The following is a 27587-nucleotide window of genomic DNA, read 5'->3' on the forward strand; positions in this document are numbered from 1 at the left end:
TACGGTGCATGACCACACGACCTGGACGTGGCGCTATTGCTCTCTTTCAATTGCTATTACTGTCATCCAGACAGACACCGTAGCTATAGTACGTGGTCCCCTGAGGCTGGGTGCCGCATTCCCCGGCCGCGGCATAGAGGTATACAGAAAGAGGATCCGCGAACTCAGGACATTCTTTTGTGATTCACTTGGTTTGGCTATGGGTAATGGAGAACAGCACTAGCGAACAACTTCCACAGATTACTCCCCCCTCGTCCGCCGACCCACGTGGGCTGTTACAAGCGCCAGTGAATGGGTCGCGTGTTTGAGCGGTTGTTGAGAAGCCAGCGCTTCCGTGGCATCCCGATGTTGGTCGGCGCTCTGTAGTTGCACATTTGTGCCCGACGCGCATGCAGGGATGCCGCGTGGGCTACTGGGGACGACGGACGCACATATCTGAACAACGTTGGGTCTGACTGCACTGACGATACGAGTGTCACTCGTCTTGTCTTGCCGTGTAGATTCGAAGAGCGCAGCGACGCGTGCATGGAAGAACTCAAAGCCCATTTGTCGGATTATTTCCACGCTCCGCCGGGGCCCGGGCATGCAATGGGACCAACATCGAAACAAGGGGCTACCACAGTCATGTTCCTGGTACACGGCGAACTTGGCGGTTTGGGTTCTTCCTTACTATGGGGTTGTTTCGTGACTATGATGCAGGACTGTCACAGGCGCGCATGCAGTCCGAAACGGGCTTACGAAGAGGCAGACTTCACGCTTTGTCAGGTTCGGGGTATATAAAAGAGCTCGGATGCCGGCGGAACCGTGCATCCTTCTTCCTACACGCTCTCGGAGACGCGATCTGGAGCTCCGCCGCCCTGCGCGTCTCCCGCATACTATTCTATTTCTCTTATGGAGTCGACTTTGGAGGATGGTGCGTCAAAACTGTATTTGACATCCACTAACTGGGGGAGCGTTTCCTGACCGCTCTTGAATCCTTCCGCAAGCGCGGAGCTAAATTCTGTATTCCCGAGTTCGGTGCCCCGACTAGCAGACAACGGCTCGTCACCCACTGCACTTCTTACGGCTGCGCATGCGTTCCTAACCATATCTCGGCTCATGTACTCCAACACGGGAATATTACGTTGTTGCATTTCCTTTAACACCGAAATAACAGCTGGGAAATCCCTTACGGACGCATAGTACCTGTAAAATTAAAGCATAATAGGAAATGGAACTGTTTTCAGCATTGTGGTTACCCAGTGGAAGGCAGACAGCCAGCCGCCTATCGTATCCCCAGCGATGACAATCCTAGCGTCGGCCATAGTCGACCACCTGAAATCCTTACTACCGCAGCGTGTCTGCAGAGAAAAAGCCAGTGTCTGCCCACGCAACCGAGAGCGTCTGTGCATACCAGAAGCAATGCCGCTGTGGCGAAGACTCCCACAGCCTCGGCTGCGGCGGATGCCTCTCCGGGTGATGGCGAGCGCCAGCAAGGCATACCGCTCACATGCGGGTACGGACTTCGCCCGCGAGGCCGCGGTGTTCCGATCCGGGCAACCACAGCTGCCATAATGCATGAACGCTTTCTGGCTCAACCATAGGAAACACGTCGAAAGAATCAGACGAGGCAGATGCCGCCACCCTCCGTAAAACCGCTCTCATAGGCCGGTGGAGTCTTACCTGCCCATATCTGCAAAGACGTCTCCCAATTTGAGGACTTTCTCAGCGCCTGGCGTCTCCAGGAGCGAGAGCAAACTCGCAATCATGCCTTCCGGATCCTCACCACACAGTTCTTTTGCATCCAGATATCTGTACCAAAGAAATCCACATCGACATGCGCAGGAACGCCCCTGCTAAGAATTCATGTTTCTAGGAAGCATTATCTGGCAGCAATGAGACGGCGTCTGCCTCGTCAGTTGGAGGACTCTTAGAGTCCGGCACACTCGATGAGGCAAACGCTGGTCGTCAACTGCCGTGAAGCGAAACATCTGTGTGTTCAACCGAGGTCAGGGTGATCCGCTTCTCAAAAGGCAGTTGCCAAGACCCGTGGCACAGCTAGACTGTGCAGGAGTCTACGAAGCGACATCGCCAGCAAAATGCCCCAAGGAACTGGCTATAGAAGGCCTGTTGCGTTTATAGTTCGAAAAGGGGAAGCGAGCATGGAATTCCTGTGGGAACAGGCTATGCCATGGCGTGGAACACTGCTCCTCTTCCTTCTGGGACCGGGTTCTGCCGGGGGGGGAGGGGGGAGGGGGGGGGCTGTCTCGCGCGGGGTGCTGTGGAGCTGCATTGAACTGTGCAATCGTGTCACCCCCCGGCTGCCTTTTGGCGTACCTGTCAATTATCTCGATGCGAGCGTCTACCAAGCCAATCTTCTTTGCTGCGTCTGGACAGTGGATCAGATAACTTCGACTCTCTTGCAACGCTGCGAGTGCCCTTCCGTAGGCGCTGTATTGTTCTATTTCCCGCTGCGGAATGAACGTAGGAAAGGGCCAACAGTTCGTACTAACGTACCCACCAAAGAGGACATCGACTGTGGTGCAGGCGGAGTTACCAGGACTGAGTATCCGAGGTCTATCAATCGTGAGATGGAAAGTGCCAACAGCACCATCCCTCCGGAGGCGATCATTAATCGAAAGTGGCGGCGGCTACCGTAGCGAGTTGGGGTGAAGGAAGACTTGATAACGGCAGTTCTTGACTGGTATCAGTGCCAGGTCTGCACAATTTGAGCCGCATCCTTCTGAACGCTTGTTTCGCCATTTGCATGATCGTAACCACTAGCCGGCGACTAGAGTCTGGTGCATTGAGACTGTGTCTGCTGCCTTGACCTTCTACCGAGGCAGCAGCAGGAGCCGGTCGCCGGCCAGTAGTCTGCTGGTGGGCCTACCCCATCTTTCTGCTGTATCCGCCAGCCACTATACTGCCAGGTCGGCAGCTTCTTACTCGAGCCAGATTGATGTAGAATGCAGCAAGCTTGGGAAAGGCGTTTGCTTTCTGGTAAAAGGAGACGATGTGTCCCCGCAACGCCTCGTCGGCGAAATGATCCAAGCCTTGTAAATAGTTCGCCGCAGCGACGTACACCTCGGGGTCTCGCGCCGTATCTGTGTATAGCGTAAGTGCAGCAGGAAATACCCGCCGAGAGGACAGTAATCACCTTCTCGTGAGCTGCGGCGCGACTCTGAAGTTGAACTGATTCGGTTCTCTGTAGTGTTACGTGTTGAATCGATTCAGCCTGGTCTAAAGAAGATCACTGTCACAATTGTCTGCTTCCGCCGGCGACCCATTGGGAGTCGCAGCCACCCATTTCCAACGCACTTGCGAAGTAGATTAATTTTTCTGTGTCGCGGGTCTTTAACAGGCAGTTGACAGCTGCCACTTTCTCCCGGGCGGCAGTAAAGGATCTGCAGGCCAGATGGAACATTTCCTGCTTTAGACAAAGTTCCCCCAGCCTGATCAGCACTGCGCGTCGGGCTTCTAGAGCAGTTATCATTTGATGGTCCGAATCTGTTTCTGATTCTGCCGAGTGCTCGGCAGAAGTCCCTTCGCTGCCGCCGGCACTCGTAACTGCCGCAGGCAGGCAGTAGATCGCTTCTTCCTTGCTCGGGGTGAGGGCGTTGACGAGGCTCTCCGAAAGAGCCACATTTCGGGTTTCGCACAGATGCAGGGCCTGCAGCCAGGTTCCACAAAAACAAAAAAACACGCTGGACTGATGCTGCATGCTGCCACATTCGAAGGTAACTGCGTTTCACGGCAGCGCTGAGGAGACAGGCCGATCCTGGAGGCGGACTTCATGCCAAACATACAGCGAGCTGCGGAGGCCGCCAATGAAGGCGCAGAGCTCCTGCGAGGCATCCCGTGCCAACTAGATCGCCTGCGGCGGGGCTGTCAAGACCCATATCAGTCAACGAAGAGGGCAGGGATTGCAACGCTTGAGATGCCCCTAGCGGCGCTGGCGAGCGTGGAGATGCACAGAATTCTAGAAACGGGGCTTCTAGGAGAGTCTGGTTTTCACGTGCGTTGATGTGGCAGCTTTGCAACGTCTCCTCTCGGCCTGTGTCAGCAAGCTTCGGGTCTTTGGCAGATTGAGCTCTTCACGCTTTTAAGCTTTTTCCGACCTGCATACGTCAAGTGGGCTTACCGCATCGAAGCGTTTGGTCTTCGCGAGGAGCTCAATAGCTCTGTCAATCATTCCAGCTTCTACCAAGACTTTGGCACACGCCTCGATGACGAGCGGATCGCTGGAAGGAGTTGCTTCTTCAGACAGAAGCCGCATGGACTCTCGCAAATTTGCTGTGAGACACACTTGAAGGGCCGTGTCGAGCTGACCCGCCTTACGGAAAAGCGCCACAGCCTTCTCGTACTCGCGCCGCTGACGAGACACGCCACAGACAAGTGAAGCGTCAGAAAAAATTCCAATATGTGTGAGCTCCCCATCCTCTCCTGAGGCAGCTGGTGAAGACAGTTATCGACCGTCCTCACTCCGCAACGCGAGGAGCTGATACATAAGCGGGCTGTAAGCTTCAGTTTGAGACTACACGCGAGGGCCGACTTCCGCATCGGTGCTTGATATGCCGCACGCGTAATCCACGGGTTCGCTTCGAATATAGACAGGAGACAGATTTCACGCTTCCAACAGGGCCCCAGAGACGCGGCTAACTGCATGTGGGACACGATAGAGCTTTTCCGGGTGCGCGGCCAGTCACACTGTTCCCTCGAACCGAGTGCAAACCCATGCACTCCGCAGCGTGCGGCGACGGCCAACCTGACTGTAGGAGCTCGCAGGCGCGCGAGCGAAAGGCATTGGCCAGATATCACCGCTACGGGACATCAGCAGCAGACATCATCTCTTGTATCGCGCTGCACTGGCAGGCGACCCTGCGTCATCAACTCGTTTCTGGGGCGCTTCGAATCTTACCTCGTAGAAGCAAATCGCAGCCGCTACCATGTCGTCTTGACCCGCGTTGAGGGCCGCCGCCATCAAGTCAGTCTCGAGACCGTCGTACTGCCCGAGGCTAGGAGACATCATTCGCAGGTGGATTGAGGCTCAACTAGGCTGCTGAGACGTTTTCCGCGCTAGATCACAGCATGCGTGAGACCTCTCCGCCTCAAAGGACTCAGCGGCGGTCGACAACATTGCAAAACTCCAATAGTGGCTGTGGCGGTTCATTCCCTTGTATGCTCGTAGCTGGAGTTAACCCCACATCTCTAGACACAAGCTGACGACAGCCATACACCCCCTGTAATTTTCTTTGAATTAATATCAACAATTAACAACCAATTTAGTCTCATGATGACGCGGTCTTCTCCTCCTGAATGATGAGTGAAAGTGATGCCAGGCGAGGGCGCGAGGACCGACAAGGGCTCTGCAGGTGTCTGATGCCATCTTCGTGTTCAACTGATAAAAATAGGAAATGAACCGCTGGCTAGTGGCGAAGAATCAGACAGCAACACGCGTCGCCCGCGTCGCTTTCGCGCTATCTACTTTGAAAAAAAATACACCTTCCATGTTTTTCAAAGAGCACATACTTCCTGGCGCCGTGCCCCTCTGCACGGCGTTTGAGGAATGAAGATGCCCCTGGATACCATTCCTACCTGAGAGCTTTCCGCAGTTCCCCAGCGTTCGTGTAGAACCTCACGGCATCCCGCACATGGCCGCGCCTTTCGAGTTCATGCGCTAGAACGAGGCTAGCGCCTTTATCGCCGCTGTCGGTGCAGATCTTTCGGGCCGCGTCGAGTTGATCCAGGGCGCACAACACGCGCACCTGATGGCTGAGCAAATTCCCGCGCCAGTACCACTCTAGCGCCTGCTTCAGCAGCGCTTTTCTCCGCCTAGTCTGTGGGCTCAGACTCGCTTCTCGGCTTGCGCCGTCCTGAAGGCCGCTCGCCGCTGCGCCCGCGCAGGATCGCGGGGCGGCCGGTAGGCTGGGGAGAGACGCACTCCAGCTATGTGGGTTGCGAAGGCTCGCGGGTGCCCCTGACGCGCCTGCCCCGTCCTGCGCTACCCACGCTTGCATTTCTGTGAGGCGGCCGCACCACCTGCGCCACACGCAGGGCACCGCGGAGTGCAGCTCTCCGGGAGACGCGAGACCGGGCAGCAGTCTCTAACGGGCTTCCTTTCGCCGTAAGGGTCGGTCACCGCGGAGTGACGTGCTGCGCCACGCACGTGTTTTGCCAGAGCGTTAAGAAGATGGCCTCCTGGGGTGTCGGATGTGCGCGCTAAACTCCAAACCCCCTAAAACGCAATCACGCCCAACCTACCTGTACAAGTGGGGATCTGCCTGGCGGTCTAAGTACGCGCCGACGTCTCCCGCTCTCCCCGCGAGGCGCAGGACTCTGGGGCTTTCGGGTCGCAGGCCTCCACTCGCGTCTGCCGCCAGCCGCGGTAAGCACGGGCCTTCTTCAGCCGCGGCCTCCTTGCCATTTCCCGCAGAAGGGGAGTAACTCGCCGTCCCGGCCAAGAGATCCGATGGCAGGCTTGATGCGCGCGAACGACATGGGTCAGAAGCCCGCGGGCCCCCGCGACCCCGCGAAGGGGCGCAGGGCCGGGGGCAGGCGAGCTGCAGGTGATGCAGGGCGTTGCCCCAGTCGCCGGCATTCTCAAGATAGTGACTGTGCAGGGCGTGCGTGCGAAGTGCGTGAAGACGGCCCGCGTCTTCGGCAACCTACAGAGCAGGCGGTGTGGACAGACGAGCGCAGGGAGCAGGCTGGGCGATGAGGCAAAGAAGCGGGCGTACATGCAGCGACAGCCCAGAGCTTGCACAGAAACTCAGGGGCGAACGCTTGCGACGAAACGCATCAGACCCACGGCCTGGAGAGGGTCAGCGTACTGCAGGCCCTCAACTACGCCCACAGTCGAGGGGGGGGTTGGCGAGGGTTCCCCGCGCCTGCTTCGGCAAGCAGGGGTCGCCACTACATGGAAGGCTTGAAACGGGTGGACTGCGCGGCGTATGGGGCGCTGGGGGAGACGCGTGGGCAGCCTCCTGCGGTGCGACAGGCTCTCGGGCTGAGGCGTGAATCGGCTGGCGCACGGTAGAACGGGTGGAAGGCGTCGCGATGCCGCACAGCCTGCCACTGACCAGGAGAGCGTCCTCCCATCGGGCATTGGCCTGCAGCCAGGTCTGCAGAAGATCGAGTCTTCCGCAGCTCCTGTACAGGGGCTCCACTTCCTCGTGGAGACCCAGGTGTATCGCCGCCAGTGCGAGCTTGACTTCGTCTGCCTCATTTTCTGCCTTCCTGCGAAAGGACGCTCCAGGCACTGTTCTTTGCACGGCGCGCTGACACGTCGTGCAGAGTTATTATCTGTGATTTTGTTCAGAGACAGCAGTGGAAACGGGGCGAAGCAGACGGGGCCCATCCAGCACGACATCACGGCCTTCGGTTGGCGTGCGGCACAACGTCTCGTGCGGCCTTCTCAGCGGCAATGACCACGCAGTCGCGTCTTCTATCATGCGCATAGGAGCATGTCGTACACGAGCTCCAGTATGTGTGCCGCCTCCGCTGTTGCTTCATGCTTTTCCGGTTCAAGCTTTACGTGCATAGTGAAGCGACTCACACGGCGCACCCGCGCCTCACGTTAGAAAAGGGCGAGTAGGGCGGCAGAAATTCCAATCAAGGCTCGCCTCGTGGAGCTCGGGAATCCAGCACGGACCTCAGAGCTGCGTGGAGTTTAGGCAACTTGAGCTTGCCCAGGCACTTGAGAGCAATTCCGAGCCGCCTCGTTCTTATACTCATCTTCGCCAGTTCCATGCGTAGCCCCTCGGGCATGTCGAAGTTCAGCGCATAGGTCACACTCTCAGTGTTGTTGAAGGCCAAATGGCAAGAGAAGTCCATGATGGAAGCTTCGGGGAAGCAGAAACCACACGCGGAAAGGCGCTCTGTAATTCTGAAAAGGTCGTCGCTCCAGCACCGGTCGCCGCTCCACGCCCGAAGGGCGACACACGAGTTCCTGATACGACAAGCTGGCTTCCAGGTGATACGCATCGCAGCGAGACCCGCGCCACTTTCGGTGCGGTTGCTCGCGCCAAAGAGAAGCTGAGGAAGCTGAGGGAAGGCCGCGTGACACCTTCAGGGTTTTCGCAGGATTGCCTTTATGTAGACCGGCGAACACAAACGCGTTCGCAGCACGGAAGTGATTCGAAGTCACAGCGCGGAGAGGAGAGACAGGCTGGGAGTAAACGCCGCGAGAGATAGAAGCCCGTGCAGCTGGTGAGCATCTCTGGGGACTGGGGGAGAGTAGGCTTCTTGTGAGCGGAGTGGCCTACGCTGGCGGCCTCAGATCGCCAGGAATCGTGGTACCGATCAGCCGGTGGCGCGAGTGGGGGCCCAGGCGAACGAGGCGGGTCGCGGTGTACCTTACAGATGGCAGCCTCGGGCAGGACGTCCACGTCGAGCCCGCGGAAGTCGCGCATCAATCTCCTCACGAACACAGGGAAAGCCAACTGGCGCTGCGCCACCTTCAGGCCGGTCAGCCCGCCCTCTGACGGCGAAGGCTCACGCCGTCGTATCTGCGCATCGCTTGCGCGTGTCAAGGTCCACGAGTCCCTTTTCAGATCGTCTGTCCCTGCCCCCTCTACTGACTGCCGGTGCCCCAGCAGCGAGGCGGATAGATTGGCGGCACCGAAGGCAGGCTCGAAGTATACAAACGAGAGAAAAGGCGTCGCCACGCTCAGGGGCAGCAGATGCTGGACATGAAGCGCGCCCCCCTGGTTATCTGGAGCAGCCCCGGGATCATCCGAAAGCCCCAAAGCTGTCCAAAAATTCCCGTGTTTCCTGGGGGCGGACAGCGACGCAGAGTTCGGTCTTCTGGCCGTGATGAACGACGGGATGCACTCCTGAAGGTAGCACCGGAACACATGTTGGTTTCCAAATATAAGCTGGGATTTGCGGCCAGCGAGTTGTCAAGCGTTGTGGGAGGCTGTACATCCAGCGAGAGCCGATGGCCTCTTCGTGGCAAAGCAGTCGCTCATCTCCGGCATTGCTCCCCCACTGACCCTCCACGCGGGGCTCACCCCCTACGAACCTATACTTAAACTTATCTATTCTGTTTTTGGTGGAACTACTCGAAACATTGAAGATGATTCTTTATACAAACTTAAGCTGGAAGACATGTCCGTAAGAGGTTTCTTGATAAATTAATGAATATAGGGAATTGTCCTATATTCTACAGTGACGACAGGAGGCTTGACATCCGCTTGCACGCTTGCGCTGCTATCCACTTCATTGGGCTGCCCATCCCCCAAGGTGATAATGAGGCGGTGGCGGCCCATGAATGACGAGCGTGGATGACTTATCTGCCTTAGCCTCAAAGAGGCAACCAGGCGGCCGTTCCTGCAGCACCCCGTTTGGGCGTAGCACGCCAAGAATGGGCCACCCCACCTCTTTTAGCCAAAAGAATAGGGCGCGTACCAGGTTCATCTGCCTGCGGACTCACCTGTTGAGCAACGTCTCCATCCTTGTCGATGAAGTACGTGAGCAGGTGAGGCCGAAGGGCACCACCCTCCCCCTGCGGCCAGAGAGGCAAATGGCAAGTTGGTGAATGTATTGTGGATGATTGTATATTAGAGGCTACGAACTAGAATGTCTTTGTTTATTCGATCTGAGGAGGAAGCTGTAGTGATTATAACCGTTAGTAGAGGAATAGAACCAGTCCGGTAGTACGGACTGGTAGACAACTGGAACACGAGTGACGAGAGAGCCCTCCACCGTCGCCTAAGGGATGCAACGCCTCATGCTGGCATCTGTAGGGAGGTTTTCGTACCCTCCTGGTATGTGTCTAGAAACGAACGCTCACGCAACACATACTTGGCCATGGGGTGGCCTCCTTCGCGTGCTTTCTCTTCCACAAATGCGGAGGGTCGAGTTTTAACTGCGTCTGCAACGTGGCTCAATGTCGCGCCAACGCCTACCGAGAAGGTGGGCGCGACGGGCGTCTCGAGCCGAGGAGCGCCGTCGCTCGCGTGGGAAAGTCGCCACACGCAGATTGCAAGCAGGCGCGAGTCTCGCTCATCCCACCGAAGGAAGCTCAGCATGCGGCTCCCCAGAGTTTCTGGGTCGTACCTGAGTGCCCGCACCAAGTTGAAAAGCAGCGGAACTGCATCGGTGGGTTCCCCTGAATGAGCTAGGTTGTCTCCCGCCATCGACAATCATCAGACGCGCTTCGGAGTCTCTCAAGGCAGAGGAGAGGGGGCCCTTACATTCTGAGGCTAGAGCTTGCTACGTCGTAGATCGCAAGCGTGTCTTCGGTTGTCTCTGGGGCCATGTGTTCTGTCCTGACGGACTCAGCGTCGAGCAGCGGGCGGGCGTCACCACTGCCGTTCACAGCAGCACATCTGCTTTGCGACTCGCATTTGATCTGTCTGCTCTTTCTCAAAATGAAGGCAAGCTTGCTGCCATCCCTCGCCCCGGTCAAGGACTTCACACTCATGGACTTGTCTCCTGCGAGGGGCGCCTCCACCGTGCCAGCACTGCGCACACAGCGAACAGCCACTCGCCGCTCGTCACCGCACACCGACTGGCGCACGCGCGGGCACAGCCTAAATGAAAAAAAGGAGCCCTCCAGAGGAGCGTGAGAAAAGGCACGCGGAGAAGCCCTGCTGCAGCCTTTCGCGGCAGACCGTGGGCGCCCATAAACAAACGACAGAGGCACTTTTATCGCTCGTTCTGCGGGGCTTCGTGCCCCCGTTCAAGAGAGACACGCCCTGCGCACCCGCGGGCCCTACCTTCGGAGCGTTGGGGTGCCGTTCCCCAGAGTCCACACAAACACGGCGTTGTCTTCGCTGATCATTCCCAGTGTGTGCCCGTCTAACCAGAGCAGCTTGGGGACGGGGGCACTCCCTTCACTGAGGTGTCTGGGCCGAAGAAGTCCGCGCTCTTCGCCCTGGGTCGCGCAAGTCCCGGCAAGTGAGGAACAACAGCTTTTCCTCCAAAGCCACGCCGTGCTTCAACTATCACACCGAGTAGGCACGTGAATTCCAATGGATGCGAAACGCCCGCCTCCCCTCTCGCTGGCGTTTCGACTGGCGTTTCGGCTCGCACTCTGCCTCTTCTACCTTTTCCGCGAAGGCGTATAGACACAACTATGCATGCGTGCGCCTTGACTGTTGGAGAGCGGAAACGACCAAATCACGCCTTTTTTCAGCAGCCCTCGCCTCAGCTAGACCGGGAAACCGTCACACGTTGCGGGTCTCAAGCCTGGTGAAATACATGCCGCAGCATGCATGCGGCCGCGCTTCTCATAAATCGCCTCACGCTCGCTCTCGCTGGGTGGTTTCAGTGTGGAGACTGATTGCGAGATTGCACTCAGACACTCACCTCGAGAGAGGTTAGCGACACCCCTCGCGGGGTAGCTAAGAAAAGGGTCGTCGCGGCTCCTGCGACGTAAGTCACCGCTGCAGTCACTCCCTGTGTCTCGAACGAAGACAAGCGAGACGCAACCAGACTTTCCTGCTCCTGGCAAATTGTGAAAACCGTGACTTGGGAAGCGCTGACCACCGCCAGCGTCGATTCATTGAGACTCAGCGCCGTGACGGGCTGCCCAGTGGTGAGCTTGGCAGACAAAGGCGACGGCCGCGAGACGCTCGCGGACGCGGGGGGAGAGAGTGACAGACTGGAGGCGTCCTTTGAAGCCTCTGGCGGCGACTTCGCGCCATATGTCTGCCCTCTGGGGCTTTCCGTAAACAAAGTGATCTCCGTGAGGCCTGTCTGAAGACATCCAAGCATCGGGATGCGACGGCCCCAATGGAATTGCACGCGCTGCATGACGCGCAGCAGCCAGCTTGAAGAGGAGTTTCTCAGAGTCTCCTGCTGCGAATTGCCCGCCTGAGTTTGCTGCTAGGCTGGAGCTCTCTCCCCCTGTTAAAACAGAGGGTAAAAGATCCGCGCACCCTGTCGACGCAGCAGCGGATCTCCTGGTAACCCTTTCGGGAATCCCTGCATGACTGCCAGGCAGCAGAGAGGAGTGCCCCAGTAGGCTGGGCGCGGCCCAAAAAGATCCCTTTTTCGCACGTACTTGGAGAGCGAGGAGACCCGCGTGAGCCGCGACGGCCGGCTGAATCCACGACACTACGCGCACTGCCGTCTTCCCGCAGATGGCAAGGATCTCATCGTCATCTCCTAAATCGCACACGGCGACAGAGAGACCCAAATATGGTCGAAAGACAAAACCACAGAGAGCCCGGAAGTCGCCCATTTGCGCTGTCACTCCAACCAAGCCGTCAACGTGCTGCTTCTAACACTGACAGGATGACCAGGAGTGAAGAGGGCAGGCGCGCCTCGATGCTACCTACAAACTCTGAGGCTACTAACCAGTGCACTGCCCGACAGCTGAGTCAATCTGTGGCAACGTGGGCCTCCTGGAAGGCCGCGAGGCTTCCAGGCTCGTGTTTACTCTGGAGAATTTCATCGGGTGACGTACTGTTGAAAAGAGTCATGCCCAAGCAACTGTCCTTCTCTTGATGAATGAGTTCGCAGCTCTCCCACGCGGAGTCTGAGGAGGTGGCTGCCTGCCGGCCCCTGCACTGACAGCAAAGCATTCGGATCGCGTTCGCACACTTGACGCTTATCAGAGGAGTCAGCAGAGGGGGTTTCAATTGAGGATTCGACAACTTCTTTCCTGCGGACGACGTTGTGCACCCGACTCGCCTGATGCCTAGCAGTTGTATCACAGGCGTGAGTCCTCCAACCAGCGACCCCTTGCCTCGTTTGCCGAAAAGAGTCTTTCGCAACTACTCATAGTTGGCAGTTTGCACTTTGAATGCCACTTATTTAACACTATAGACTTTCCAGCGGTCACCTGCTCTTTCATGCAGGACTGAGTGCGAGGTTTCCATCACGTATCATCACAAAATGGCACGGGGGTGGGGACGAACGGGCCCACTGCAGCCCCAGTCTTGCTAGTCGAGTCACTTGAGGTACCTGAGAACGTGTGGCATGCGCGACAAGTTTCGCTGCGTCACAGAAGCGAACTCAACTGCACATCGAATCCGTAAGCCCTCGAAGGCGAGGGACAGAACCGTCGAAGATGGAATCCCCACGACAGCTGGTCTCCGCTTCGCTGGAGCAGCTTACCCGAACGATGTGGCCTCTCTCTGTGCCGACAAAAAGCGAGTTTGTGCGTTTGCTGAAGGCGAGACTTGACGGGCCGTCGCCAGCGAGGCTGTCGTCGCCCGTCTCTGCGTGAAGGCTCAGTACGTGGCTCTCTCGGGTCACAAAGCTCCAAAACCGAACAATTGGGTCCTGTGTGATGAATGCGAAGCTGGCGTCATCCATCCAAGCAAACTGGGGCGTGAGGCCGGGGTTGGAGAACCCGTCCAGCTTGCTCTGCAGCAGAACTCGGGGCCGGCCGTCGTCTGGAAGACCCAACTGCGTCAGACACCCTTGAGCCGACACTATCACCAGGCTGTCGGCGGCGGCCATGTAGTCCACGAACACCAGCGGCTCAGTCGATGTATATCTGTTCAGAAGGCGATCACAGCCGATCGCGGGGGAGGGGGGGGAGGAAGTAAAAGAGATGCACGGCAGAACCGCGTGCAGGCAAACCCGACAGGGGTCGCGGGTTCCTCTACAGTTGCGTGCGTCTGCCTGCAGCCCTGATTTCCTTTGTCTCGGCTGCCTCCCTTATCCCTCGAGATGGCGACCGACGTTTGCGGTCGTTAGAAAAACGACTCGGCGGCATCCCGCAGACGGCGGAGGAGAAAAGACAAAGCCAACGAAGCCGTTTTATTTCGACGGGCAGAGCTCGAACCGATGTCATACAGCTCACCTGCGAGAGCGCAAACCGCGGTGGTCAGCTTCGTAGACCACTGTGGAGTTTTCAGTCAGAAAAAACGTTGGCTTCTCATGCGTTCCCAAGGAACCGCTACCCCGTAGTCGGAAAGCCACCTGATCAGGGATGCATCGATGAACACGCGGCACAAGAGCAGCCGAGGCTTTCAGCTGGCCTGTCTGTGGAGGAACGGCTACGGAGAGACGTTTACACTGTCCGTATAGCTCGGCATCCGAGCGCCCTGACTAGTCAGCCCGAAGCTAGGTGTTTTCCATTCTTCTGTGCGATGCGGCAGCCTGCCAGCGACCTCCAAGACGGTACGCCTGCGACGAGTGGTATCTTTTTCGCGGCAAAAAGGGGGGGACTGGCTGGCGTCTAGTAGCATTTGCTCCCTCGCGAAGCGTTCCCTCGCAGCCGTGCCGACCAGGAGGCTAGGAGGGGCTCGGCGGGGAGCCACAGGGCCTCGGTGCGGTTTGTCTTCACGCGAGACACTCACGAAGCGGACACTGCTTTGCTGCCTGTACTCGCAGTCCGTGGAAAAAGTCGCTGGTGACCGCTCGGGCGCCTCAACTGAGGACACAACGACCGCTCCAGCGTGGTCTGTGCTGACGCACAGCCGTCCAGCAGTAGAAAACGCAATTCCGCTGATGGGGGCCTTGTGGCGGATGTCAACAGCCTCGACTCTCCCTTCTCCACGTAGGCCTTCCGATGGATTGCTCGAGCCTCCTTCCTGCCTCCAGCAGGACACTCGCCCCGATGCCCACCCCACAAAAACCGCCGTCTGCCCTGCGCCAGCACCAGGCACGACAAAAGACTCGAAATCACGATTGGAGGGAGGCACCAAATCTTTCCAGTGCGAGCAGCCACACTCGAGGGTGTCACTCGATGCAGCACGCCGTCCCCCTTCGAGAATTTAGCGCATTCTTCGCTTAGCGGGGATCATGGAAAACGCTGAGGAAGCTCGTGTGGTGTTCGCGACCAGATGAAGGAAAGAAAAGATGCCCGCAAAAAGGATGGTGTGGCTCTCAGCTGCCCGTCCTCGGACCATACTGCGGTTTCACACAAGCGTGGAGTTGCGCGGATCGAGCGGTGAAGCCAGACAGACCGCGCCACCCGCCTTCGACGGCGATGTTTTTTTGAGGGCTCGATGCAGGTAGTCTGTGAAGTAAAGAGACACCTCGCTTCGGGAGCGACGAAGCTACGTAAAATCTCCACACAACGTACGGCAAAGGCACTGGTTCCGAGTCTAACGCCAGGACATGTCTACGAGGTTGAACACTCTTTTTATAAAAGAGACTCGCGAGTCGCCTCTCTAGCATATGTACCAAGCGAGCCATGCAGACACAGCAGCGTTCGAGCGAATGTGTGCAGATCAGAGCAGCATCGTCGTGGCGGGGTGCGCTCCCTCCCGCACCATCACGCTCGACCGAATGTTCGGAATCCTGGGGCTTTACCGGGGGAATCTCATGTCTTACGAGGATGCCAGGTGAGAGCGCTGACGCGGCCGAGCTGACTCGCCCGGCCTTCATTGGCGGCCTCGACATGCTGAATGCACGCGATGGGAGCCCCATGTTTACTAATGACATGTACTTCTTCGCTGTTGCTCGAGCACACGGCCAGCAAAGGAACTCGGGCATGTGTGGCCGTCCATACCGGCGGCAAGCCGGTCGGCCCTGGGGAGATGGGAATGCAAGTCGACACCGGCAGCCGCATGCTCCACGCGCTTCCTGTTCAAAAGAAAAATCGAGCTGCTGCCGCCATCTGCAGCCTCCACGGGCCTCGCTTGCTACCCTGGCAGCGCTACTCGAGAGCGACAAGTGTTTCGATATGCAAAGATCTCCGAGGGGTGCGGCAGCCGCGGGAGGCCAGCGAGCGCTAAAGTGCATCACCTTGGGCTGAAGCGTCTCCCCCGATGCACTATCTGAGGCCGATCTTGATGCGGCACGTTGTCTGGCGAATGTGATGCTGTCGATTTGTTGAATTCTTGGCGAGCGAACCGCTGAGTGCCTGCGGAGCCCTCCAGAAATCCCGTTCCTTCCCGAAGGCACTACGTGAACCGCTTAGAGCACCAATTCCAGTACGAATTTTGCAGGTCTGATGACTGAAATCGCGACTAGTGCGGAGACTGGAGCTTTATACCCACAGGCAAGCAGGTGGCAGCCGAATGTTCGCATGGGAGGCGAAGGAGTTTCGCAAATACGACTCGCGTGCCCCCGCAAAGCAGGGAGTCTGAAGCTTGGGTATAAAGCCGAGTGACAGGCCGCACAGTTTGATGTGTCGTGTCTGTCTGCGTGCTTGACGACACGCCACGCAGTACCGAGAGTACCAGTGACGCCTGGTTTGACGGAAACGCTGGATTCAAACAGGCGGTCCAACCCCCAGCAGGGATGCGGGCAGGGTGTTTCTAGCGTCCTCGTGCCAGACACTGCTTTTTCCACTCTGTTTGCCGGTCCCTGCCGAGCCTTGTTAGTTTTCCCCTGAATATGTTATTCAGTTGCTTCCAGGCGAAGATATCAGCCGTTTGTCTGGTTCGCCAGGCACCCCGTCTTCCGGCAAACGTGCTGGTGGCATGCACTCTGTACTGTCTTCTCTCAAGTGATGGGTGTGATTTTGGAGGTTGTTCCTACGCAAGAGTGGACCAGCTGTCTCTAGGTCCTTGTGCGAAGTGTTCTGTGCAACTTTATCGAGTTTTTCGGCGGTCGTTGGCTGTCGTCGTGTTTTTTGCTCCAACTGACGCGCCAACGCATTTGTGCGTGGAATCGTGACACGCTGTCCGCCTGCGTCCCGGGTTTGCTCTCCCAGCGGCTCTCATAACGCCGCTGTTAGATGTCCGCGCGTCCGCAGAAGACAAGGCCCTCCTAGTAAGTCGAGTTTTTGCGCCTCCTGCCTGATGTTTGCTACGCTGTTGGATTCAAAGACACTTTGTCTTGTTGTCTGGCGCTGCGATTCTGGCGGGGCGTAGAAGGGGAGATATGTGGCCTTAATTCCTTCTTTTTCTTGCGCCTGCAACACTTCCCATAGTGTCCATAGGCGCACTAGATCGTGTAATAAGTTGGTATTTTCGCGGCTCTTCGGCGAGCAAGCAGATTTTACAGCCTTTAGATTGACTCTAAGTTCATTCTGGCGTTAGCAACGTCTCCTCTCGTCGCTCGACTGAGAGGTGCTCGAATGAGAGGTGCTGGAGCCCGCGCCTCTCGACAACTCCAGCAGACGTGCCACGAAGGGGTCATTTGGCGCTTTGTTTCCTTTGAGATTCGCTACGCATAAAGACCTCTTCTTCTGAAAACAACTCAATTTTGCGAGAGGGCTGCCTGGCGGAGAGTGTGTCAAGGTTCAAGGCGCCTCTTCCCTCCCCCGCGACTCCGCTGAAGGCCAGACACCGCAAGATGCGTCACACCACCCACAGGTTGGAATTTCGCTTTAGTGTTTCGGGCGGCTCCGACCCATTTTTCACTTCTCGCAGGGACGGCAGCCCGAGAGGCGCTGCGGTGGATTGTGGGGTCTTTCTTCTCTCTCTTCTCCAGTTTGATTTCTGACGTTATACAGCCGCTCTTTCCTCCAGCCTTTGTCCCTACCCGGCGTTTCCACGCGTGCCTGAGATCTGAGCTGTGCGGTGAGGTCTCAGCCAGCCGCAAGGGGTTTATTTCTTCGTCGTCCGCTTTCTGGCGCCCCCTGCGCAGACCTGCGCGATGAAGGAAAGTTCTGTGGAAGCGCCGCCCCGGTCCCGCGGCGGCGAGCCCTCGGAGCCGGTGAACGACGGGACTCTCCTCTCGGCGGCAGCCATGCGCCGCGTGAAGGAGATCGAGGAACGCTCCTTCAACGTGAAGCAGCAGCAGCAGGTTCGCAAGCGTCAGCAGGCAGCCGACGGTGCAGCCGAGTCGGCGGCCAGCGCTGCTCGCCGCGAAGGAGACGCGTGCGCGCCGCCGTCTCTGCGCGGAGACAAGCGCCGAGCGCTGCCTCACGAAGACACGCCGCAGGACGACGAGGACGGTCAAAGCGTTCTCGTCGCGGAATCCGAGCGCGGTGAGGGCGCCAAGGACCGATCGCGGTTGTCTTCCGCTGTTGCAGGCACGGGCGAAGACACAACCTGCAGCAGCTCGCCGCGACGCGCGCCTGTCTCCTCATACGGAGACAGCGAGCCCGAAGCGGGCGCCGGCTGTGGGGCGTCGCGACGTCCTGCCCTCGAAGAGAACGCCTGCAGCGGCGAGCAGGCCTCCGAGACCCCTCCGCCCCCCACAAGGCAGCCGCGCCGCGGCACGAAACTCCTTGAGGCAGACATGGATCAGGCACACGGAAAAAAATACGCAAAGGACTTCCCCCACGCGGGTGCGTCCCTAGCCATTGTTTTCCACCGCGCGCGCGGCCGTTTGGCGACACGGACAGTAGCTCCTCGAACCCTCTAGCTGTCTTCTCACTCTCAGCCAGCGCAGCGCTCCCCTGTGAACTGTGTCTTTGCCTTCCGAGCCCAATTGGCGCCATCGTATTCTAACTTCGGTCGCATCGAGCGAAGTAAACCCTGGGAGAGAGGGGGAGGGGGGGGGGGGGGGGGGGAAGGGGGGGAGGAGCCGTGAGTCGCGTGCAGGCAGAGGTACAGTCTCGACGACAGCAGATAAAACCTGTTTTGGTGTAGAGGCTGCGAAATACCACCGATTCCTGAGGGGCTCTGGCAGGCTGCAGCGTGGAGGAGCTCGTGTCGGTCGCTCCTAGTGGTTGTGTTTTCAGCCGCTGTGAACTGTGTTTGGCGGCTGCGCCTCTGCAGGGCAAGTGCAGCTGCATCGCCGACGGAAAAACGACTTGCACGCATGGGTGGAGCAGCTGCTGCGGTGTCAGCCGCTGCGACGCGAGGAGGTTGTCCTGCTCTGCGAGCTGTTGAAAGACACTCTGGTAAGGCTCTGTGGAACCGATCCTCGCCGACAACCCGGTCGCATGCGTGCGTATAGGCTTTGTCGCGGTTTCGCGAAAGTCTGAAACGATCTCTTTCGTTTTTATTTGCAGGTTGACACGCTTGCAGTTGTCCTTTGCTTTTTGCTGCACACGGTGCAAAGAAGGAGGCCTGCTGTAGGGCCTCTCCTCTGCGCGGGGAGAAAACGCCTCGTTGGTGCACCTCCATCCGGTCGGCTAGTGAAAGTTTTCTTTTGGGACAGAAACGCGGTGTCCGGGCGTGTTGTCTCGCTGAGCTCCACAGCGAGCGGCTCACGTTGTCTCTATTCGTCGAAATACGTTCAAGGTGTCTCCCGGGCGCGGTCGTTCGAAGCCAGTTGCCGCGTCAGAGGCCCGACTGGCGCCGCGGCAAGCGCGGCTTCGCAGAGGACGGCGGAGCGGGTTTCTTGGCTGTTGGGCTGTGCGTTTTTTCTCAGAAATCCGAGCCCAACTGCATCAGCGTTCCGACGCCCGTGACGGTTGCCGGGGACATTCATGGCCAGTTCTACGATTTGCTCGAGCTCTTCAGAGTCGGTAAGGCGCTGTTGGCTCATTCTCGAGCGACGCTAGACAGAAACCTGTGGGTGTGTTTTTTCGTGGCTCCATGGACTCCGATGTGAAATCGGTTGGAGGGCGCCTCGGAAGCGACAAGAAAGCGTAGTAGGCCCTCGTGTTTCTTCTTCGCTTCTTGAGAGGCCATGCCACAAGTCCGCTGCGGTATGCATCGCGTCCAGCGTGGGTCGCGGACAGACTCGCGTCACTCTATTTTCTCTTCGTTAAGGCACATGCTTCGTGGCGAATGTCTGTCTTCCACGTAGTCTTCTACGCAGGTTGGCTGGACGAATAGCTGGCTCCGTGCAGAGAGAGAAATAGAGGCACGGGATTCGGCAGCAGCTGCAATCGGATTGCATGGGATCAGCGCGGCGCATGCAACAGAATGATGACTCAAGGCTCGAGAGTGGAGTCTCCCAAGTGACGTGGCTCGTAGAGCTTTGAAAGAAAAAGCGCGTGTGGCGAGCCCTCATGGCGGGGCGTGTAGCTTCGGCGTCCTTCGACGTTGCCTTGCAGGCGGAAAGCCCCCCAACACGTCGTATCTCTTCCTGGGTGACTACGTCGACCGTGGCTTCTACTCCATTGAAGTCTTTTGCCTCATGGCGGCGTTCAAGGTCCTGTACCCCAGAAAGAGTAAGCGCGCCGCAACCGACGCCCTCGGATGCATGCGCGGGACGGTCAGCCCCACGTTTTTCGCATGGCGTGTATGGGGGCGTACCCATGGCAAGTACCTGAATTTTTGCGAATATGTTCGTGAAATCCCCAGAAGGCGTAGACTGCGACTTCGAGATGCATCTCGTCTCGCGCGCAGACGGCCGTCTGTTTTGTTGGAGGGCGCGAGGCCAGGGGCGCGCCGCGGCAGCCCAGCTGTGGAGCCGAGTTGTTTTTCCGTGTGCGGTTCGCCAGTGTTTCTGCTTCGAGGCAACCACGAGAGCCGCGGCATCACGCAAGTCTACGGCTTCTACGACGAGTGTGCGCGCAAGTACGGCGACGGATTCAACTCAGTGTGGACGGCGTTGACCGACGCGTTTGACTACTTGCCGTTGACCGCTGCCATTGGCTCCGAGTGCTTCTGCGACCACGGCGGCCTCAGCAAGCACCTCATGACCGTGGACGCGATTCAAGCGATCGACCGGTATGCCGCCAAGGGCTGGAGGGAATTCAGGGTTTAGGTCTGCGAATGGGCGCCGCTTAGCCAACTGGGTGGGACTGAGGCTCCTGGCGTCGACGGGGGAGTCTGAACCGTATCTGAACGGGTTTCGGCTCGTTTCTTCGGGTGTGCTGCGCTCCCAGGTTCCAGGAGCCACCGCAAGAGGGAGGCATGTGCGACTTGCTTTGGTCCGACCCCTACGACAGCTCGATGTTCGGCTCCGACGGGCCCCAGCAGGCGGAGACGACCGGCGGCGAGGTGGCAGTCACTGCGGGAGACCCGCTTGGCGGCGCGCTGGACGCCGAGGGCTGGGCGCCGAGCAGCCGCGGGGCCGGCATGCTCTGGGGACCGGTGAGTTTTGCTAGTGGGTATACGCTGCATGTCCGCGAGTTTTTCCATTCCCATCAAAAAAAAAGGACAACCGGACAGATGTGCGAAGAGCCGCGCGAGGCAGTCTCTCTGTAGGACGTGTGTGGGTCCTCTGGAGGCGCGTGCTTGTTGGGAGGCGCGCTCACGCAAAGTGTGGGGTGCGCAGGGGTGTGTCTGTCGGGACTTTGCGCGATTGGCATGTGTCTGTCTTATCGAGTTGAAACGCTTAGGGCTTGCGCACGCGAGCTCGTGGTCACTTCGTCCCTTGTGTGCATCGCTGGACGCTTGTCCAGGTCCGTGAACCTCAGCTCAGTTTGCGGCCCTGGGATCGAGAAGTTCACTGGCGGCGGGGGGCTTGGGGCTTTCGTGAGCGTTTAGGAAACCAGAGCTAGACGGGTGGGCTGGCGCGTCGAACGGGAGAGGCTGTTCAATTCCAAGTGCGTGTGCACGCGTGGATTCGAAAGAGTTTCCGCGGTCTTCTGTAGAGGCCGGGCTCCCGGCCGAGCCGACGAGGAGCTTTTCTTGCGTGCATGCGACTCCATCTGCGTCTGTCTGTCCATCTGAATGCTTTTACGCACAGAACGTGACCGAACAGTTTCTGCACTTGAACGGCGTCGGATGCATCTGCAGAGCCCACCAGCTCGCGCAGGAAGGATACCAATGGTGAGACGAGTATGCCGCTAAGCTTCGAGGCTTTTCCCCCGTTCTGTTTCATCATTCGTGATGTGCCGGCATGCTGAGGAGGACGAACATGAGTCACCGGTTTCGCTGCGGATCAGGCCGCGCCTCGCTTGTGAGATGACGCGCGCGATCGTCGCTCGGCTCGACTGAGCAGCGCCTCGCCTTTTGCTTGACAGAGGGCAGCGCCTATGTTCGGAGTCCAGTTAACCGGCGCGCACGCCGAAAGGGGCATGGCGCTCGTCTGTTTTTCTTGAACGGCGCGTTGCGCAGGTGTCACAACGACAAGGTCTGCACAGTCTTCAGTGCGCCGAACTACTGCTACCGCTGCGGCAATCAGGTACGTGCGTGTGGCTAACCGAGGCGAAACGCCGCAGAGGCTTTTACACGAAGCCTGAGATGAGCTCTGCGGCACAACATTGCGCTTTGAAGGAGGAGATATTCGCGCCCAGCTGCCAGAAAAGCATGCAAATTCGACGTTGTCCTGCATCCCTGCGACGGACGGCTCTTAAGGCGCTCTAAACCCCACCTCCCCCTCCCCCCTCCCTCCTTTGCGGGTGCTGAGCCATAAGCCGCGGGTGTGTGAATGATGCATGTCTGGGCTCTGCCGGTGGAGCGCGGCTCCTTGCACCCGCGATCCGAGGGCGACTAGGTGACGCAGATAGTGTCGCGAAGGATCCATGGGAATCTGCACAACTGAGTGGGTGCGCTCCTCGGGGCGGCTGACGGCGCAGACGGTCACTCCCGAGGTACCCCCCTGCGTTGTGTCTGCTTTGTGGCTTTCGCTCGCGCAGGCCTCTCTCATGATTGTCAACGACGACCTGGAGCGAAACTTCGTCAAGTTTGGACAGGCGCCCGAGCGTGGAGAGCCGCAGGTAATTATGGGGAATAGCGAAACAGACGTGCTGTGGCGGGCGCTGGCGTTTTTTTCTGTCTCGGTCGATGCGCTAGGAGGGAGGATCGCGCGATCTCCTTTGTATGTGAATGCTCAAAAGTTGGCGATTTCGTAGCCTCTTCCGCTTCCTTTAGGCGGCTTGCGCTAGGGCTAGACAGCTCAGACGCGGCCACTCTATGCCTGCCCCCCCCATCCCCGCGCGCGCGGTCTTTGTGGCTGTTAGGGTCGATACTGTCAGTCTGCGAGTCTTACTAGGCAGGCGATGCATTTATTTCTTCAGTGTGTCTCAACTCCGACTGTTTGCCTGTTGTAACCGTCCCTCAAACTGGAATTTATACTCCTTTTCCGCGCCGCGGGCCCCCTGAGACTCTCGTGCACAGACTTTTTCGTGGCGCGGTGCACTAGGTCGTTGGGTCACCCTCGGTTTCGCGGTTTTCTCGGTTTTTTGTCTTTCTGTTTCAGCAAGTGCGCTCGCTCCCGGACTACTTCCTGTAGAAGCGATTGGGCCTCGTACGGCCGGGCGTGTTTCCCCTTCGCGGAATTTCAAGCGCGCCGCGTTTTCAGCTAAGCATCGAGTGTCTGCGAGGCGCCGCCAGAGTCGGAGACAGCAGCACTCCGGGAGATGTGCAGCAGAGCGTCACGCTGAGACGGGAAGCGCAGTGATCACTCGCGAAGGCACGGAAGGGCGGTTGACCAGGGGTCGGGGCCGCGCGGAACACGCAGACTAACTGCAAAGTTTCTTATGCATTTTGAGTGTCTGTACACTGCAGGGAGCCGGCAATTTTGGTGATCGTGTTCCGAGCACGAGTAAATGGTTTTTTTATTTGCAACGCGGCGGCAAAGCGGTCTGGCAGTCATTTTTCTCTTCGAACTGTATTGTCCACCAGCCGAGTGTTCGCTGGTTAACAGGGAAAGTTTCGCAGGTGTCAAAACTGGACTGCATGCCCCCGCGCTCTCGTCACGCCTCGAAGTCTCAGCACCTGCTGTCAGTGGCACACGCAGACCAGCTGCCTGCCGCACTCACAATCTCCCTTGCATTTCTAGTGCTGAGCCGTTCGCCTCGCAGTTCTACAGTTAACCCTACACCCGAAGCAGTCACGTTCTAAGAACATGTTGAGTGGCGTGTAGACAGAATCGCCGCTAACCAAAAGCCACAGTGGGCCACATACCTCTACTGATATGCGAGAAGCACGAAGTGAAACCCTCTGATCAAACAGCAAGCATCAACGCAACAAAAGTAGGAAATACTAGGTACTCGTTGCTGCGTGGGCGGCGACGGAGTCAGACTGCTGTTCTATTTCGCCTCGGCCAGTATCTACGAGCGGGTTCTTGTTTGCGTTGTCCCGAACAAATGCGACGCAAAAACAAGGAGTTGGCCCATTACCGTCACTCTCTCGTCTGTGTGTGGCGCTACTCTCTTCTGGAGGGGGCTTGATTGGAGAGCGCAAAACGACACGCCAGGAACTTCCGTTATCCGAGAATGGGAATGAGGTAGACTTAGGCTCGTCTTCAGTCAGTTTTCCGCCTCGCTCTGCTCATTCGCCTGCATCGAACTTGCAATGCACTTAAGGGGCCGTTTCTTTCGTGTGGGCTTTCTTCCATTTTGAGCCGTGACAGGGCGCTTTTCACTGAAGCTTGTCGCTAGAGGCACATCTGTCGGCCAGCGGCCGCCAGCGCCGCCAAATTTGTGGAGTTATGGGGCAAGCGCTAAGGTGCCTTCATGGAAGGCAGCCTTACCTGTGAGGCGAATCTCCGAAAACTCCCTATAGAGGATCCTACTTCTCTCGAGGCATCCGGTGAGTGCAGCCTGTGGAAAAGCGCGATATGCGTCTGGAGCAGTTCTGCATCGACCCGCGGTGTAGTTCAGTTGCATGCACGATGAAAAGTGGCTACTAAGGTGTCGTACCGTGGAAAATTATACAGTCTCGGCGGAACCTGCTCTCTCGGGGATTGACAGCAGGCATCTGCCACGGTGGCTCGCTTCCAGGTAATGCCCAAGACGGCAAAAAACGGTCCAGTTCGGGTTGCTGACTGGAGGCCCAAAAAAACTACGGGCTCGAAGAGGCTACGCACGGAAAAACGCTTGGAGTGTAGACGCATTCACAGCAGGTCTACTCGTGCTGATGCCTTTAGATGGCCATGGTATACCGGAAAGCGTTGCAGCGAAGACGATGCCGCGGGAAAAATACTGTGGACTCGTCCGAACGAGTAGAGAGCGGCTACCTCGAAGGCTCCCAGGAATATGTGTCACCCGTTTGAGAGCGAAACAGAAAAGTAGGTGCGGTGAGCTGCAGCCGGCAAACGTGACTCATCGTTGTGCAACACGAGCACTGCAGCTTCAGCCAAAAAAAAGCTGCAGACGGTAAATCTTAGAGTCAGCTTGGTGGAGACGCAGAGTGACGTAAAGCGATGCGTGAAAGGGCCATCTCCAACAAGTTTTGACGGATTTTTTTCCGTTTCCAGACAACTGGCAGCACACGCTGCCTCTCGGAGATTCACAATGACACCCGCGCGCCGTACGCCATGTATCCCGATCTGATATCAGAGATGGAAGATAGACTGCAGCATGACTGCCGTACAGTCTTACAAATACAAACTGCGTCGCACAGCTGCCCTCCGTGAAACTTGCAGCAGCAACAATGACAACACTGTAGAAAGGTCATCGCTCACGAAACGCGTGTGTTTGGCACGTGCACCGACACGGAATCGCTGCAGGCGAATCGACACCGACCCAGCGACATGCTTCCTGCAGAGACTCTAGATACGATCCGAGTCCCCGCAGGCTCGCAAAGACACCCGATAGTGACACTCTTTGCCAAGCAGGGAAAAAAGAAAAAAACCAATTCGCTGGCAACGCCCTCCAGGAGAGAGGCAAACTTCGACTGACTCGTTGACTGACATCACGCATTCCACCGCCACAGCCACACCAAATCGGCGCAGAAACGCCTGCCCGCCACGCCCATCTCGCCGCTGGCGCGGAGTGCCTCCCTCATGTCGGATTCCATAAAACATGAAGATTCCGGCATTCCGCACAGTGGTAACTGGACGAAACCAAAAAAAGCATTACGAATTTCTGTTTGCCTAATTGTGTTCGGCGCCCCGTGCGCACATTCGAACCGCATTTCAGCTTCTGTGTGACCGGCTTCACCAGATGACCGACGCATGTTTTCTGGGCACCCCGCTGTGACGCAACACATGCACGCTCGACGATGTCCCCTGTCCGGTGCAACGCTCGTTGAGCCGCGGCTCCGCGGCACACCACAAAATCAACGTGAACTCGCACTTTTTGAACTTAAGTGTACCAAGTGAGAGCCAGATGCACCCCAAGGGCTTCGTTGCCATCCCTTTGCGGCGCTGCAATCACTTTCGGGCCTCGCCCCCGCCTTCCGGCCTTGACTTGCCTCGGGCGACATAGATTCAGGCCTGGACGGCGCGCAGTAGCCGCGAAACCTACCGCAGAGACACGACTCTGGTTTCGGGTTTGAGCCCGCGTAGCAGACGCCAACACAGACACTCCACAGCTCCAAAGGGGAAGGGGACTCTGATTCTCACTTCCCCGCCGCATTGAGGCCGCGCGCCTCGTAGCACTCGTAGAGCGCAGCCGGTCGGCGCGCGAGGATTTCTTCGACGAAGAAAGAAATCATGTACTCGAGACCTCCGTTGGGGAGCTCGACGTCGGCGGAGCCGCCGAAGGCTCGCGGGAGGACGTCGGCGGTGATGTCTTTGTTTTGTTCAATGAACGCGCTGAACGAAGGGTAGACTTGCACGTCGGTCCCCACTGGAAACTTGTGGCGCTTCATTTCAACAATCGTGCGAGCGATGCGGCTTTCAGAGATCGCCGCCACCTGGACGCGGTGGAAACGCCGCGTGAATGTCTTGTCGCGAATCGCTCGAAGGAGCTGCGTCAACATGCGGTTTCTCTTCGACCACGCGTTCACGACCTGCAGCCCGCGCAGATCCACGACCATGTACATGATGGGTTGCGAGTCAAACGAAATCAAGCAATCCCAGACAATCTGCCGCACAAAGTGCAGGTGCTGCTCCATGTCCAGCTGCGTCACTTTCTTGTTCGATTCAAGCACCGACATGTCGAGACCGTTCAGCTGCAAACGCACGCAAACCGACAGCCAGCCACACACGCTCCAGACAAACAAAAAACCGCGAACTGGTGGCCGGCGCACCTCGCAAACACAGAGCCGTGGAGGCGCTGCGGAAGAGCGGCGTTCGGCTGCATGCGGTTTTCTCCTCGCATGTCCCCCCCCTCTTGGTCGAGCAGACTGCCAAGACGGAGCGAACCACCTTCAGTTCCCTGCGACGGGCGGGCCGCTCGACACGGCCTCTGTAGGGACGCTCGCTTTGCACATATTTTGCACTTACGCCCAGAAAATAGATTATATCTCCGGTGTGCGTGAACGAGGCGTAGTAGTGCGGGATGATTCGTTTCAGGACGCGGTAGTTCTCCACGAAGCGTCGCACGTCTGCCACCGACGTAGCCTGGGCGGAGGCCTCTACGCCGCTCACATGCAACAGACTGCCGCTTCCCACGTCAGGCTCGACACGCGCACCATGAGCGAGCGCCAAAAGGATGAGCGCGAAGAGGAGGGGGTACAGCCATCCACCCCGAAGCGAAGGCCTCATGGTTACGACTGAGAAACTGGGATGGCGGCAGAGGCCGCGAACGCACTTTCAGGGGGAGGAGACGTGGAGAGGGGATCCTCGCGCAGCGCGTCGAGCCACTCGCTAGTCGAATCGCCCCCAGCACCGAGCGGAAATCGCAGAAGTTTGTGCTCGCCTCAGTGGACACCGAAAGACTGGCAAATTCCAAAAAAATGCATCGAGCCTCCACCCTCTCCATCCACCGTGCCGGCGACGCCAAAGCCGTCGCGCGTGGAAGTCCGGAAGACCACGCGCAGCACTTCGAGGGTCGTGACAAAAAATCAAACTTCATATATTCCAGTGGTCCATCTTTGGGGATATGTTCGCTGGACAACAGGCACTCGGCGCGGGACACGCCAAACGCACGTCCTCCGCCGCGGCCACGAAAGGATCTGCGGGTGGCGATGCCGGCAGAGTCCGTCGTCGACAGGGAAGCTCGCGAAACGTGAAACGGCGAATCACACGGCGGCCCCAGGGAGGAGACGACGCAGCCAAATTGCAAGCAAACCCCAACGCAAAGCAGAACACTATGACAGCGCGAGCATGGATTCCGAGGGATCCTTGCGGCCGCAGGGAAACCTAGAGAAGACGACTGCCGCAATGCAGGGCAGGAAACAGATCAA

At 58.0% G+C, this 27587-nt stretch overlaps 3 protein-coding genes across 3 annotated transcripts; 1 reads left to right on the forward strand and 2 right to left on the reverse strand.

Moving 5' to 3' along the window:
• Positions 1–875: 875 nt before the first annotated feature.
• BESB_034780 (uncharacterized protein) lies at positions 876–15457 on the reverse strand (the record flags this gene model as incomplete). The annotated part of the gene is made up of 23 exons (XM_029362064.1): positions 876–1185; positions 1663–1791; positions 2317–2450; positions 2926–3083; positions 3298–3649; positions 4121–4351; positions 4898–4994; positions 5575–6018; positions 6241–6644; positions 7059–7215; positions 7631–7820; positions 8339–8813; positions 9413–9484; positions 9888–10038; positions 10176–10445; positions 10701–10858; positions 11293–11682; positions 11990–12090; positions 12395–12497; positions 13048–13432; positions 13742–13860; positions 14241–14530; positions 15220–15457. The coding sequence occupies 23 exons, from the start codon at positions 15455–15457 to the stop codon at positions 876–878; spliced, it is 5358 nt and encodes a 1785-aa protein (XP_029221029.1).
• A 1976-nt stretch (positions 15458–17433) lies between these two features.
• BESB_034790 (putative serine/threonine-protein phosphatase 2A catalytic subunit beta isoform) lies at positions 17434–22803 on the forward strand (the record flags this gene model as incomplete). Its single annotated transcript, XM_029362065.1, has 10 exons — positions 17434–18070; positions 18504–18628; positions 19102–19198; positions 19733–19849; positions 20123–20351; positions 20510–20717; positions 21316–21398; positions 21687–21753; positions 22208–22288; positions 22771–22803. The coding sequence occupies 10 exons, from the start codon at positions 17434–17436 to the stop codon at positions 22801–22803; spliced, it is 1677 nt and encodes a 558-aa protein (XP_029221030.1).
• A 3053-nt stretch (positions 22804–25856) lies between these two features.
• On the reverse strand, positions 25857–26946 carry BESB_034800 (uncharacterized protein; the record flags this gene model as incomplete). Its single annotated transcript, XM_029362066.1, has 2 exons — positions 25857–26411; positions 26686–26946. 2 exons carry the CDS (start codon positions 26944–26946, stop codon positions 25857–25859), a joined length of 816 nt encoding a protein of 271 aa, XP_029221031.1.
• Between the last annotated feature and the right edge of the window lie 641 nt (positions 26947–27587).

Source organism: Besnoitia besnoiti, chromosome II (assembly GCF_002563875.1).
Source record: "Besnoitia besnoiti strain Bb-Ger1 chromosome II, whole genome shotgun sequence".
Lineage (NCBI taxonomy): Eukaryota > Apicomplexa > Conoidasida > Eucoccidiorida > Sarcocystidae > Besnoitia > Besnoitia besnoiti.